This window comes from Azolla caroliniana, unplaced genomic scaffold (genome assembly GCF_043228905.1).
Source record: "Azolla caroliniana isolate FFs.n. ecotype wild unplaced genomic scaffold, voAzoCaro1.0.p SCAF_5, whole genome shotgun sequence".
NCBI lineage: Eukaryota > Viridiplantae > Streptophyta > Polypodiopsida > Salviniales > Salviniaceae > Azolla > Azolla caroliniana.
In genome coordinates this window covers 24,369,055-24,385,011 of record NW_028230440.1, presented here as the reverse complement: position 1 = coordinate 24,385,011, position 15,957 = coordinate 24,369,055, and the positions used below count along the sequence as shown (strand labels likewise).

The 15,957-nt window shown below is 37.3% G+C and overlaps 1 protein-coding gene across 1 annotated transcript; it reads left to right on the top strand.

The window, feature by feature from the left end:
• Positions 1-9,825: 9,825 nt before the first annotated feature.
• Positions 9,826-14,645, top strand: LOC147864554 (two-component response regulator ARR14-like). Its single transcript, XM_087320474.1, has 6 exons — positions 9,826-10,096; positions 11,138-11,290; positions 11,402-11,722; positions 12,138-12,214; positions 13,040-14,062; positions 14,233-14,645. Exons 1-6 carry the CDS (start codon positions 9,970-9,972, stop codon positions 14,278-14,280), a joined length of 1,749 nt encoding a protein of 582 aa, XP_087176600.1. The 5' UTR covers positions 9,826-9,969; the 3' UTR covers positions 14,281-14,645.
• Positions 14,646-15,957: the final 1,312 nt, after the last annotated feature.

The following is a 15,957-nucleotide window of genomic DNA, read 5'->3' as shown; positions in this document are numbered from 1 at the left end:
CGTTGATATTTTTGTCAGGATAAGTGATGTTGTTGGGATGTTGGTGGAAATCAAGGACATGGCAAGCCAAAATTTGGTGCCGATTAGCGACATGGCAAGATGGTTGTTGTGGACGTAAGAAGCAAATTCTTTCTAAGCGATAAGGATGAGTGTAGATAGTGTGGGGGTTGAAGCAGATTATTATGAGCAGGAAATTGGTGGTAATCGGTGAGAGGGTTGATGTGGAATTAAGAAGCAAATTTATTTTGAGGGATAAGGAGGAATGAAGATGGTGTGGGGTTTGAAGCATATTATCATGAGTTGGTGAGGAAATTTTTTGCACTAATTTGTTTGTTGTCTATACGTCAGGCTGCTTGATGGAATTCGGTGTCATGGGACGAAGTGAAGAAGATTTTAGGTTTTATCTTAGGGAGTGCAACATACAAGATCGTATTGTCGTTGTTGTCATGTAAGATTTTAGGTGTCATAGGGAGTGCAACAAACAGGATCGTCTTGTCGTTGTTGTCAGGTAGTTATTGTCTTTATAGAGTTGATTCATGACGAGAGGATGAGTGACAATGGTGTGAGGGGTGAAGCAAATATACGAGGGGATGAGGAAACATTTATAATCATTTTGTTATTATTTATACAGGAATTTGGTGGTAATCGGCGAGATGGTTGATGTGGACTTAAGAAGCAAATTTTTTTGAGGGATAAGGATGAGCGAAGACGGTGTGGGGGGTGAAGCAGAATATTATGAGTAGGTACAGGAATTTGCTGAAAATGGACAAATGGTTGATGTTGAAAATGAAGCAGATTTTCTATTGATGAGTGAAGATGGTGTTGGAGGCTGAAGCAAATTTTTTATGAGTGTATGATGAGAGTGATTCATTCTATTTTTTGATGATGTAAGAGGGGCTGAAGCATACTTTCATGAGGGGAGAAGGAGAGCACAATGGATGTTGGTCATCGCGTCTTCCAATCTCAAGGACCTTGGTAGTAAAAGATGACATTGTTGATGGAAAATGAAGCACATTATCTATTTCTGACAAGGATGAGCGATGATGGTGTCAGGGGAAGAAGCATAATTTTTGAGGGAATCCGGAGAGTAGTGTCATTATGTTTTTTGTATGTACAGGGCTTTGGTGATTTACGACGAGAGGTGGTTGATGTGGACTTTGGTGGTAATCACCTAGATGTTGGATGGGGAAAACAAAACAGATTCTTTGTTTGATAACGATGAGTCATGAGGTTGGTGGGGGCTGAAGCATACTTCATGATGGGAGCGTAAATTTTCTTTTGTTTTATGAGTGTTGATGTTGTGGACTTGGAAGCATTTTCTTGAGGGTCGACGAGATTACATGCTTTGAAGCTTGCAGATTTTTAATGATATCATCACCCTTTACAACTAGCTCTTTGAAGCATTTAACACACAACAATTCAGGTCAAATGCGTTTTTGTCATTGGAAGACATGGCTCGACTCCAAACATTGGAATTCGTTGTTAAAGTGATCACATTACAGGATTTATAAAGTTGGTTGTTTTTGTAGGCATTTCTGTTGTGAAAGGTTGAGGACTAATGTGGAAAAACGAAGTTCGAAAAAGCTGGATACTCTGAGATGTTGTTTATATGTTGAGTATGGTCTTCAATACATGCGTAACTAAATGCAAACAGGAAGTCTTCAAACTACCAGCTAGGGTGGAAGTCGTTGATAAAGTGATCACATTACAGGATTTATAAAGCTGGTTATTTTTGTAGGCATTTCTGTTGTGAAAGGTTGAGGGCTAATATGGAAAAATGAAGTTCAAAAAAGTTGGATACTCTCGAGATGTTGTTTATATGTTGAGTATGGCCTTCAGTACATGCGAAACCAAAAGCAAACATGAAGTTTTCAAACTACCAACCAGGGTGGACAATCAAGAGGTTTAGCATATGCGGAATCAACTTCAACTAACTTTGTCTGCAACATGAAGTTTTTAGAGACCATGACAAGGGTCAAAGGAAGATGTGTTTCAGACGCGTCTAACTACAAATGTGGCCATTTGGAATGAAATCATGATAGAATGGACATTTCGATGAAGCACTGATTGGTTTTTACATGCTGGAGATTGTTTTCACCTTTATATGTGGTCTTCTAGCTATCGTACCAAAGGTGTTATTGGCAAGGTTGAGAGTTGTATTCAAAATGCCAAAGCTTATATTTGGTCTTGTCTTTGATAATATATACTTGTGGAGATGAAACAATATTATATACTGCCTCTGGCCTTTTATTAATACCAATGGAGCATATGTTTTATGGGGGGGGGGGGGGGGGAAGAATTTGTATTCGCCAGTGTGACATGAGTAGATGACTTAGTATATCTAGGAAGCACGGGAAGTAGTAATGTTCGAAATAAAATGATTATTCCTACCCCTAACTTGAACTTGAGTGGGGGCTAGTGTTTTGTAAAATTAGTACCTAAGCTTTGTGAACAAGAACTGGGATATTTGTATAGGGGAATGAAAGATTGTTGAGAACCGAACAATTGTACAATACCTTCCTTACATTATGAGGTGGGATTACCTAGCAACCATGTTTACGGAGGTAGTGACTATCAACACATCAAGAATATTGGCAAATATCTAAGTATCTAAAAGTAAGGTTTCCCAATGGAGACTACCAAATCACCGGTTCAACCCCTACATTCCACAATGTCATTTAGTAAATTAAGAGATGTGTACAGATTATTAGAGAGGTGAGATAATTAGGTATTGAACCCAAAACGTAATGTTATAGTCCAACAACTTCAGATAAGTAGGGGGGATGAGAGAGGGAGAGAAACTACACATTGGATTCAATGGAGGAACACAATTGGTAAGGTTGTTCCATTGAGAGACTACACATTAAACCAATAGGGAAATATAGACTGCACATCAAACTAATAGCAAAATATAGTTATGAATTCAACCGGACATAGCTCAGTTGGTGAGGTTGTTCAATGGAGACCAAAAGGTCATGGGTTTAAACCCCACGTTCAACAATGACACCTAGTAAATTAAGAGGATTAATATGGAGTAATAATGGTAAGTGTTGAGCGGCAAGCTCAACCAGATCCGGATCGGCTGAATAAGCCTGAGCCGGGTTGGCATCCGGAAGGAAGAGTCAGATCGGTGAGCTGGTTAGCGAGTGCGTCGATGAGCTGGGGAGCCGGTTAGCCGGATCAAACAGTAACCGGAAGCCTAGTAGTAGCCTAGACTACTAGGTAGTTAATAGTCTCGTAGTTAGTGTCAGACGCTCGAGTGAGCATTGAAGTACCCGGTACTTCTAACAGTCCTCTTAGGACTTGTATAAATAGTGTTGTTGAGCACGTTTTATGTACAGAGAACTATTATTGTTTGGTAATAGATTTAAACGTTCTGCTCTCTCTCTCTCTCTCTCTCTCTCTCTCTCTCTCTCTTTGTTGCTATCCGGCAAGGCCAGTTTGTCTGACGCTTCCGCACATAATCTTTGAAAGTAAGGTTGTCCAATGGAGACAAAAAGGTCATGGGTTTAAACCCTACATTCAACAATAGGATCTAGTAAATTAAGAGGACTAATATGGACTAATAAAGAGGTCAAAAGTTTGGGTAGTAGTCTAACAACTTATAACTTACCATTAGGGTAAGGTAATTACCATAGAGAGAGAGAGAGAGATAATGTGAGCCCCCGATGTGCTAAATGCATCAGTTTATGATTGTTCGTTAATTTGATGCAGCGTATGTCTAATGATTGTTGTGATCGTGGGAATATAAGGTTCTACACTTGGTGTTGTCATTGTAAATACAAGGTTTGTTTTTCACTAATTAGTTCTCGTTTCGGCGCTCCCTTATTGTTACGAGAAATTCAAAGTTCGACCTTTGATGCCTTTAGCGATTTGGCTATCTTGAATATTAGATATGTAAAGGTCTACCATGGCATGTTTTTTTATAATTGTTTCTACAAAGAAATATAAAGCTAGAAATTCAAGTTCCAAATTTAGCACATCAATTTGCCCGAGTTTTGTTATCAGTCGAACTAACCTTGCGTATGATTATTATTATGAAGGAAATATAAGTTCTTCACACTTAATGATTCTTGTTGGAAATTCACAAATTCCCCGGAAATGCACGTAACGCATTAATTTTAGTGTCTTTGAGTTTTGGTCGTCAGCCATACCAATAGCCGTTATTATTATAAATTCAAAGGTCTACCTCATACACATTTAGCACATTACTTTGCTCAAGTTTTGTTAGTATGTCAAACTGACTCGTTGAAGATGGTCTTAGCCTTCTCTCATTCATGCTTTTTCCTAAGCTTATACACATTTGTTGACATTTACTTCATTCTCCACAAAGTTTAGCTAATTTCTTATTGATCTTGTCAAGGCTTATTGCTTTGTGAGGTGGCTTCTCATCAATATAGTCAATCTCTCACATGGTCATCAAAACTCATGTACAATATGTGGATTAAATATCATTGTTATAAGAAAGCAACAACATTGGACTATGATTACCATATTGCCCCTCATGAGAAATCTATAAGGATAGAACAATCAAATGCAATCAAAGAATGAGAAAGACGTATATACATGAAGTCATGACGAATAGAATGCATATATGTTCGGGACATTCTCAACCTAAATGACAATATTTATCAAGGTGCTTTAGAGCCAACACATTGTTCGTACCACCCCTTTCGGTGATTGCTATTATTATATAGCTTCACCGAGCATATTTCTTGGCCTTTGTTTGAACAATTACATTGCCTTCTTTTATATAACATATGCACTGAGTGTATCATATTTACAAAATAAACATGGCAAGCCACAGTCAATGAGATAAAGGAGAGATAAAGATGCTACATGCATTACATGGATAAAAGAAAGTCGCATATTTGTTACATAAAGTAATGGGTGTGACTTTTTTTATATCTAGACATACGCTATCTCAAATGCAATATAGAATAATTTCATGGTCAATATCGTGGCCTTATTTCTAGAGTTGCATGCAACAATGAGATGTAGTGTGACGATCAATGTGATGTTGTAGAGAGTGGGGCTTATTCTTGGAGCTCGTATATTAATGTCATTAAGTTTAGAATGTCATGGGACACAACAACGTTCTAACTCTTTGAAGTATATTGATTGATTGTTAAGATCCAAACATCATTGTTCATGGTGAAGTACAAAAACCAAATTGGAAATATGCAATATGAATATATCATCAATTGTGGTTCAACCTAAAAAAACAACAAGCCCAAAGAGATCATTGACGACGAACTATGAAAAGCAATGTTATAACTTATACATGCTGGCCAATCAAACTTCCAACGACTAGACAAGGGGAATAAAGTACATTTCAAAATTATATGAATGTAAAACGATAACTCATGTATATATCATATTATTGGGAGTTTTGAGATTTGTGAACTATGCGATCGATTAGCCAATTTGATTGTTATCAATCATGTTGATCCCATTCTCACTAATATTGTGGCTCCATTACTTTTTTGAGTAACTAAGTTTGCACAAGTCCCACAATATGCATGGTTGCTAGACACAACAAGATTAGCCTAATTCAAGACGAGAAGGCATTGACTAGTGAGACAAATTCCAATAAAGAATCGGTGAAGCAAAAGAAACACTATTACAACTTTTAGATTCAATGTAGATAGAATCATACTTTATTTTAATATCAAGCATCGTCATCCTACGATGGTGTCCTTCTTTATAAAATAATATTCGATGAACGAGGAAAAAACAACATGAGGGATGTTGTGAGGGTTGTATCAAACTTGTCCCGAATGAGATATCACATGCTTTGCAAAAAAAGGAAACAACTTGAGTTTGAGTACAAATAGAGGCTTTCATTTCAGTCTAACTACAAATATAATATTGCATGAAAAAAAGGGAGTATAAAAAGATCAAGAGAAACTAGAATCCGAATAAAAAGAGGCTAGTTATGTTTAGGCCTTGTAAACTAGACCCAATACCATCATGTGCAAGAACATAACCCATAAGATGATACGAAGAATATCATATAGTTTATGCTAAGACATGGAAACGCAACAAGGCTTGTCAGCCAAACTTTAACTCATGTCATAATATATAAGTATGCTTGTGGTAGATGGATGGTCATTCAATGCATGAAAAATGGGAAGATGTATAGAGTTTGGTGTATTATGTGCCCCAAATTATTCAGAAGATAAAGTTCATTTATGGGAGAACAATTGTTTGTTCCATGGGGCTTAAAACAAAGGAGAGAGTGTGCATGACAACGATGACATATTAACATCAAACAAGTGAAAGAACACTTCATGACCCATTGCAAAATTGAAGTCACGTTTTTTTTAAGGTGTCTAGTGACAATGTACATTTGAACCAACCGTGTATTCCAAAGATTTATCGATGCCTTCACCCAACCATTCAATAGAGACTTTAGGGATTATAATCGATCAACAAGCTCGCCGCAATCAAAGTTTCTTAACCCTCAAATGTAATTTTTGTGCTTTTTGACCCTAACTTAGGTAGTCCCTTAAATGTTTTAGGCAACATGTTTTATTCATTACAAAAAGTCTTCATGTTTTTAATAAAAAATGTGCCAGGAACAAGTTGTTATAAATATAGTATATTTGCAAAATCCATCATCCACAAAGCAAGTTTGAGCACGATAGCATTGCATGCAACACTAGCAAAATAGGTGAAGATGTGGAAGCTACTTAATTAGTGACAAAGCCTAAGCTTGATTAAAGTTTACTACTTCAATCCTCACAAAGGTATGCATGTGCATGTGGCAATGCAAACTCGTATATGCTAGGAGGAAATATGGACTCCTCGTCATATGGCCCCAAAATACTTTACATGGGCATGCTAATCCCAAGTGTCTAATAGATGCGACCGTATAACATGTAGTGGGCGAGCCTAATAAACGAGGAGTGATGAGACCTCAAAAATAAATGAGATGTCTAGATGCCATATGTATATGTTTTGGGTATAGTAAATTAGAAGAGTCAAGTAGCATTTAAAGTAGAGGAGCTAAGAAAGCTAGCTACATGTTGATAGACTAAGGACTTCGCGTGTGTATAGACACACGTACATACATAGTATATATATATATATATTGGCTAGTTTGGGAGGGAATGGGGACTTGAACATACACAAAGGAGAATGGTTAGAAGTAGACACATGCTGTATCAGGCTCACACAAATTTTCTCGTGAGCCAATATTATGCACAACATTGTGGAAACGACCTATTTATAATAATAAAACTGCTTATTTTAGCATGGGGAAAATAAAGGGTAACCTAACACTAAACTTCAAAAAAATAAAATCAAACACAATTGTCGGATAACAAGGTTGATGTGTGAATAATACTCTAGGATGGCTAGCTCCATCGTATGAACTAGTCAACAAAGATGAGTAAAAGGGTGACATCCATCCAAGATAATTGCAAAGATAATCAAACGAACTTGTTGTTGTCGTAATGATTAAATGAGGGTATAGTAAAACATGTGCAATTCCAAAGAGGAACGCAATGTGCTCACTCTCTCATGCAATGTCTCTAAGTGCGCATACAAATGTCTCTGAGTGCACAAATACATGTATGAAACCATGGGGGTGACCGACAGTTAGGGTGAAGTACAAGGATAAAGTGGTGCACTTAGGGACCATCATGATAAGGTTGGACAATGAAAATAATACAATACGAGAGTGAAACACAATGCACTCTCATTCCATGACATCGAAGTGTGAGACATGAGGGGGGCTACTTGAGATAAGATGGGAAGACAACACTTTTTATTTTCAAAAGTGAGAGATGATGCATCCTCTCGCAAATGCAGTAGTAGTAGTGTGCACAAAACTAGCATTTATCCTAGTCGAGAAGAAATAAGGGATCAAATAAAGCGCATGTAAAGTTTGGAGAGCGAAATGCAAAGCTTGAACAAACAATCTCCAAGTGGGTAGAGGAACACGGGGCCAAGCAAACTGGTGTGTAAAATGTATCAACAACGAAACACAATACACATATGAACGATTCCCTCTGCACGTGTGCAAAGTGCCGACAACGTTCTAAATAGTTGCGGGGGAAGGAATGAGGGCGAGGTAAGAAAAGGAACCCCGAAACGGGACGAGTGTGCTCATGGAACAGTCAATCTCGAGGTGGAGGGACAAATACAAAGAGGAGCATGCAATGTGAGCAAAAGCGAGAGGGAAGTATGGGGATGGAAGAAAAAGCCTCGTCAAGACCTGATGTGCACACTCTCTCTATCTCACACACATACGTTATACACACAAATACATACATCAACACTCACACACACAAATGTACGTACATGTGTGACACATACACATACACTATTACACATACACAGACACACATACATAAATAGTGTTAAGCTACAAGAGAGGTAGCAAAGGGGCATAAATAACGAGAAAAGCCGGAGCGCGATGAATCAAGTAGATAGGGATGGGGTTAGGAGGTGGAAGGGATGGGTGTGTGTGTGTGTGTGTGTGCATAGGAAGAGGGGCTTAGATGGGGGGAGAGAGAGCATGAGCATTTAAGAAAAGAGTAACAGAAAGAGGAGGGAGAGGATAGGCAGGCAGGTCTAGACTCTAATACATATGTATATATATATATATATATATATATATACATATATGTATGTATTCACTTCTCATTGTCTTTCTCTTTCTGCAGTAAAATAAATAAATAAATAAATAAAAAAATAAAAAAATAAAAAAATAAATAAATTTAAAAAAAAAAAAAACATATGTATGCAAATAAATAAAGAAACAAAAAAGAAGAAGTGTGTGTGTTTTACATATGTAAATAAATAAAGAAAGATATATATATATATGTATTTGCATACAGTATGTATGTAAATAAATAAATAAATAAATAAATAAATAAATAAATAAATAAATAAATAAATAAATATGCAAGTAAACAAATAAATACATAAATAAATGCATATGTAAAGTAAATAAACAAATATATATGCAAAGATAAATAAATAAGTAAATAAGGAAATAAATAAGTAAATAAATAAATAAATGAAGAAATAAATGAATGAAGAAATAAATAAATAAACAAGTAAATGTAACCTAGGACTGGAAAAAGAAAAACAAAAATCAGAAAAAGAAGAAGAAGGGGGCAGTTTCATTGCTCATCAAAGTGGCAGAGAAAAAAGTGCAGAAAGAGAGAGAGAGAGAGAGAGAGAGAGAGAGAGAGAGAGAGAGAGAAACATCATCATCATCATCATAATCCCCATCCCCATCATAATCATCATAATCATCATCATCATCATCATCATCTCATCATTAGAAGGAGCTGCAGGAGCTGCAGGAACAGGAACAGGAGCAGGAGTGAGGAGGAGGAGGAGGAGGAGGAGCAGGAGAGGAATGAATGAATGAATATAAAGAAAGAAAGAAAGAAAGAAAGAAAGAAAGAAAGAAAGGTCCCCCTTCCCCTTCCCCTTCCTTTGAAAAAGGCCCCAGAAAGTGGCCGTTTGGAAGAGAAACAAACAGACAGACAGACAGACAGAGTGAAGAGAAGTGAAGTGAGTGGGTTGTAAATATATAGTTTTTCTGCTTTTTGGGCGATGGTAGCTTCTCTCCGACTGAGCAAGAATCATAGAGACAAGGCAGACTGAGGGAGACAGAGAGAAATAAAAGAGAGAGCGAGCGAGAGGGAACGTGAGAAATTCCTTGGAAAAAAAACAGCATTTGCACAAATCTAAGACCCTAGTTTCTGCTGCTTTTAGGGCGATACTAAATTTCTCTTGATTTAGAGAGAGAGAGAGAGAGAGAGAGAGAGAGAGAGAGAGAGAGAGAGAGAGGAATTTGGACAGAGAAGAAAGAGATTGAAGACAAGGAACAAAAGAGAAGAGCAGGAGAAAGAGAAAAATAAAAGGGTTTCCATGCCTGAATGAGCCATGGAAGCTGAGATAGATTTACTCTGAACTTTTTTTTTTTAATCCGTATCCGTAAGAATGAATAGCATAACAGATAATACAGAGAAAATGGAGTTTCCAGCAGGGTTGCGAGTCTTGGCAGTGGATGATGATCGTGTCTGTTTGCTTATACTTAGCAAGATGCTAAGGCAGTGTCGCTATAGAGGTAACATGCATTGCTATTCAAGAAGCTGTCTTTTTTGCTGTAGGATTTCCTGTTTAAGAAGCATAGGTTTCCCCTGTAAGAAGCTTTCCTTTTTGACATGTGCTTCCTTTTTAAGAAAGATTATTTCCCATATATATATATATATATATTAAACATGAGTTTAGCCTAACCATGCCCAGTAACTTAAAAAAAAGATGCATTGGGCTTAAGGTTCGGTTGTTGTAACCTTAGGTCGACATCCAGATTATGTCATGGAGTTTGCGAAACCCTAGTGTCAAATTCCAGACAATAGCCCTCTAGATTAGATGGACAACTCACACTCTAAATTGCAGCCATCCAGACAAAGACACTTCGTGCTTCTCTATGATATTTGAACAATCGGTGAAATCTATCTCCAGATTTTGGCAAATCATATGCCCATCTGTGGATTTGAGATGCTTAGTGTTTCTCTAGACTATAGCTTCCAAATCATGTTGTTCATATAGCCTAGATCATATCCATCCAAATGCTGTCAAGGCACGTTCTCATCCATGAATTTGAGATGATTGGTGAAATCCTATGTACGTGTAGACCCATGGAGCAGCTATCTATATCTAGACCTTAGCTATCTGTTGAAATGACTAGTAAAAGCATATTCAGTGTTACCCTGTGATGTCAACTCTATTATTTTGGTTAGGAAGTTTTTGAACCCTCGGCCTATCTCCACACCATAATCATCCAGACTTGTTAACTTATGGCTGCGAATAAACCTATAGGTTAATTGTATCTGCCCACATTGACATTGCATTTTCTTTTAAGAAGTGTGGGGTCACTTTTGAAGATCGAAGAAAGCATGGGCCCATATCGAGATAATGGGAACCCATATTGTGTCCCAACCATGTCTGTGCGCACATTGTTGAGAGATGATGGTTGGAAACGTAGAACTTATAGCTATCTCAAAATGTGCCTCTCGTATAGCATTGATTCGTTCAATCTGTTTTCTTATATGGTATTATATACTTTGTCGATTCCACTTGCTTATGTTGACGGTTGTTCATTCAGTAACAACATGTGAGAGGGCAGCCGATGCACTTAAACTCCTGCGAGAAAACAAAGATGGGTTTGATGTGGTTATAAGTGATGTCCACATGCCTGACATGGATGGCTTCAAGCTGCTGGAGCTTGTTGGCTTAGAAATGGATCTTCCTGTTATCAGTTAAGCTTGTAGTTATCAACAGCTTCTCCCCAGTTGACTGAATTTACCATCAATTCAAAGAGATAACGAACTAATAATAAAAAAATGTTGCATGTTGTTTTGAACAATAGTGATGTCTGCCAATGGAGAGACACGTGCAGTAATGAAAGGCATAAAACATGGGGCTTGTGATTATTTGCTAAAGCCAGTGAGGATAGAAGAACTAAAAGTAATATGGCAGCATGTAGTGAGGAAGAGAAAAGATGATAGCAAACAAAGGGCTGATGATTCTTTGAAGTCCTCTAAAAAGAGGAAAGATGCAGCTCAAGAGGATGAAGATGATGCTGAAGTGGATAATGAGGATCCATCTGCCTCCAAGAAACCGCGAGTGGTGTGGACCGTTGATCTACATCAAAAGTTTGTGGGTGCTGTGGACCAACTAGGAATAGATAGTAAGATTTCTTTCTCCTTGTTTTGTGTTTATTAATGCTGTAAACTATCAATGCAAATTCGGTTTGTTGATAATTGCATAACATTAGTTGCAAGTTAGACAAAGAGTATGTGCTATTTATGTGCACACTACCATCAATAGGAGTTGGCATAAACACACATTTACACTTGGGTGAACAACATGCCTAGAGTTAGATAAAGAAAGACAAAATGCTAGAGATATATGCCCATGTGCGTTTTGATGAATATACAAAGAGGTAGAGAAAGAAATTAAGTTTAATGTCTTAAGGCCAAAATTCATTGGCCTATAAGACAAATCAGATGTACAAAGGTGTATGCCCATCCATTATAAGGAGAGCTACATATATGTGAAGTTGATTAAAGAGAGAGAACGCTAATTTATTTGATCTTTTACAGAGGCGGTTCCCAAAAGAATATTGGAACTCATGGATGTCCAAGGTTTGACGAGAGAAAATGTTGCCAGCCATTTGCAGGTTTGTAAAATATAATATCTGTCTAGTAATAAACAAGTTTTTTTTGGCCTTTTTGTCCCAGTGAAATGAGAAACAATTCAGAGAGGGACATTTCGTTAGTTTTGGTCAAATATTCCTCACATTGATGTTTATTTTTGGTACTAATCTCAGTGGGTCATAGCAGCAAGATTACGATGAAACTAAGAAAAGTACCCTTGGGAAATTTAAAATATTACCCTTGTATTTGAAGGTCTTATAAATGGATCCATCTGAATTGAAGGGCAATTTAGACTATAGGTTTTCTTACATACTTTATTTAAAGATGTGCCTTATTTTGCAGGGTGATACCCTTTTTGAAGGGTTGCAGCCTCCAAATTCCAGGGCTGCATAAAAGCATTGTTTAATAGCTTGTATATGCGTCCTTTAATTGGGCTCCTTAATGATAGATTTAGATCGTAGTTCTAATCTTTTGTTTTTGCTTGTTGAAATGTTTGCGTGAGGTTGAATCGCAGGCAATGGCTGTGTGTTTAATTAATACCGCACACTTAAATGCATTTGTGGCTGGAGGCCTTATTGGTAGTTTCACAATGGATTTTGTTTTCACTTGGTGCAATTTGTGTGTGAGCATGAATCCATGCAATTCATTGTTGGTTTGGACTCGTTAATGGTAAATTTGCATTATAGGTTTGAATAGTACATAGTGTTGTTTTTCACTTGTTGCAGGATTGTTTTTATTTCACTTGTAGCTTACACTTGTAGTTGTAATTATACAAAAGAAATATATGAATGTATTCCAGAATGATTGTATGCTCGGCTAAGACTCAAATTTCCTCTTGTTGGTTACAGAAGTATAGGTTGTATTTGAAAAGATTAAGTGCTCCTCCTCATCAACCTGGCTCTGCAAATTATGGTTCGATTGATGAACGGTATGCTGCTGGGCTCACCGACTTCAGAACATGTTTGCCGGCACAAACTTTGGTTTCTTCTCTACACAGGGGTCCATCAAATAGGACAGGTCAAAATAACCACTTATTTGGGCAAATTGCTGCACTGCAAGGAAGGTTACCCTATGGTTTACTAGATTCCCGAGGTCTCGATGGTGGGGGGGGATTTGGCCTACATGACAACAGTAGACAATCACGACAGATGATGGGTATAGGTAATAATCAGATTGGGTTCGATCAAGGACACAATTCGTCAGTCATGCAGCCACCACTGCCACCACCATCAGGTGGTATTTTATCGATGATTGGGTCCGCAATGCCGATTCAAGATGCAACTATGAATGTATCTAATCTAGAGCCTTGTGCTGGCTTGAATTCCAAGCCTTATGGTTCATCATCGGATGTTGGAATTTACAACAACATACCTTTAGCTTCTAATGTGCTGCCTCTATCTTCATCCATTCTTCAAAGAAATGAGATCGGCCAAACTCATCATCTTTTATATAATAATCCGGTTGACTCTACGGCATCATCAAATAATATTCTCTCTAGTGACAATCTTTCATCAAGGTTAAATCCGGGATTAGGCGATAGCTGGCAAATGGATTGGCACGCTACCGGATTCAATCAACCATTGGGAACAATCCTAGCTCCCAATTTGAATTCACAATACATTAGGAATCCTCTCCCTCTTTCTATGAATCAAGCACCATTGAAGGTGGGAACTGATGTTGACCTTAAGTCACATGCTTTCCCTGTTTGCTCCTCGATGAGTAGTGAGCAATCCTTTGGTGAGAGTGATGCGAAATTTAAAGAGGCAGCGTTGTTGGATGCCTTCTTGGGGTCTAAAGCCGACCATGGAGTGCCGGAACCATTCCGCATGGCTTCTCCCATGGATGACTTACTTGCAAGTTATATAAAAGAGGTAACTATATTTTTGTTTTTGTTTGGGCCTATCTTCATTTGTTTGAACCTCCACATTTGGAAAGGTCACCAGTATATGTAGAGATAGAGTCGTGTGCATATATTTGTAGGCCAACAAATGCATTGTGCGATGAAGTTAAAATTTTGAATTATTTTTTTATTTTTTTGTAGCAACAAGAAGATGTCATGGAGCTGATGGAGGGTGATTTTGGCAGCTGAATGTTGCACCCCTCGGATGAAAATATTTGTATGTAAAATTAAGGGGTAAATTTCCTGTATTGATCAACAAGCCATGAGTGGTGGTGGAGAGAGAGAGGGGAGTATTGATTATATATTGAGCTGAGTAGTGAATTCCTTCGTCTAGAGAAGATTTCTCAAAGCATTGGAATATAAAATGAATGCGTACATATTCATACATGATTATGTATTGAGGAGTAGTCAATTAAATGACATAATTCCATGTGTATGTGTGTATATACCTTGGAATGGAATTATCTTGAACCCAAACCCCAAACCCTAAAGTCTCTTTTGGGCTTCTTGTGATAAGCATTTTTTTTTCTTAATTGGAATCCTTGCCTTTGTTACACTCTTTTGGTTCTCATGGAGCAATAACATGCTCTTAAGTATACATTTAAATCATAAACATTGGTGTTTATAAACTCATCAAACAATTGTTTCAAATGTACATGGAGGACAAGTATGATGCCGCTAGATGTGTTTGCATTGGGATGGTTCTCTCTATTGGCTCTCATGAATCAATAATATGCTTTTAAATGTGTTTTCTTTTGGATCATTAAATGATTGATTGCTCATCAAATAATTGATTCGAAGTTGCATGGAAAACTGTTCTGATGGCATTAAATGCTTTAGCAATTGCGTGTTAATGTATCGTGTATTACCTTGAGACACATGGGAAAAGCTGTAAAGCATTAAATGTTTTAATTAGAATTTGAAGTATCCCAGGATGTAAATTTTCAGTTAAATGTTGGTTTCTTCAACCAACTTTACAGGACATTTCCTAGGAAAAAAGCTGTAATTGCATTCAATTCTTTCATTAGTAATGTGACTGTGAGCTTTATGCAGTCGGGTCCAATGCCGGGATTCCCTGGGACATGTTTAATTGTCCTTTTAAAAAAGCTGTAGAGATGAAATGTTGCAGATTTATGTGCGTATCTATTGTGTGCTACATACCACTTCATTGCAGTGTTTGAGAGATTCATGCATATGCTAGTTGAAAGATCATTCTCTCTCTCTTTCCCCTCATGATTGTTGAATGTGAGAAGCATAGTGGGATGATGCATTTCTCTTTATGCAATGTAAACAATCTGCAATTGCCAAACTAGTGCGATGATTCCACACGAGAAAAGAGACACATTAGATTCTAGCTTGCAATGCACGATCATTCTTGCATTTTCTTTGATTTTAGTCTCTAATGACATTGTATGCTACTAATAAGCACAAGTAGTTAACGCTACCAACTTAATGGTTGTCTCCTATGTGATATTGTATGTTAGTTATAAGTCCTAGCAATGCATGCACCCAACTCAATGGTTTTCTCATATATATATATATATATATATATATATATATATATATATAAATTCATCATAACGTCGACATGGGCAAGTCTGATTGGTACAATCTCTTTGTAATTGTCACCATCGACTGTATCTTTCTTTCTACGATCCTCAAGCAAGTGATAATGATGGAATCTTTTGGTAGGTTTGAAAGATAAAGGTTGTTAAAATAAAGGAGTGTTTAGAGAGAGAGAGAGAGAGAGAGAGAGAGAGAGAGAGAGAGAGAGAGGAATTAAGATTGGAAACATGACGATTGAAGCTAATTGCTGGAATGTCTTTAGTTCTGAAAGGGATATCAAATGTGCAAGGTCTCTAATAG

What these genes read in the sequence shown, in the direction of transcription:
- LOC147864554 (XM_087320474.1), top strand. Translation starts at nt 9,970, where the DNA reads ATGAATAGCATAACAGATAATACAGAGAAAATGGAGTTTCCAGCAGGG. An exon ending in AATGGATCTTCCTGTTATCA is followed by an intron (nt 11,291 to 11,401) that starts GTTAAGCTTGTA and finishes TTTGAACAATAG; the next exon opens with TGATGTCTGCCAATGGAGAG. An exon ending in ATGTTGCCAGCCATTTGCAG is followed by an intron (nt 12,215 to 13,039) that starts GTTTGTAAAATA and finishes TGTTGGTTACAG; the next exon opens with AAGTATAGGTTGTATTTGAA.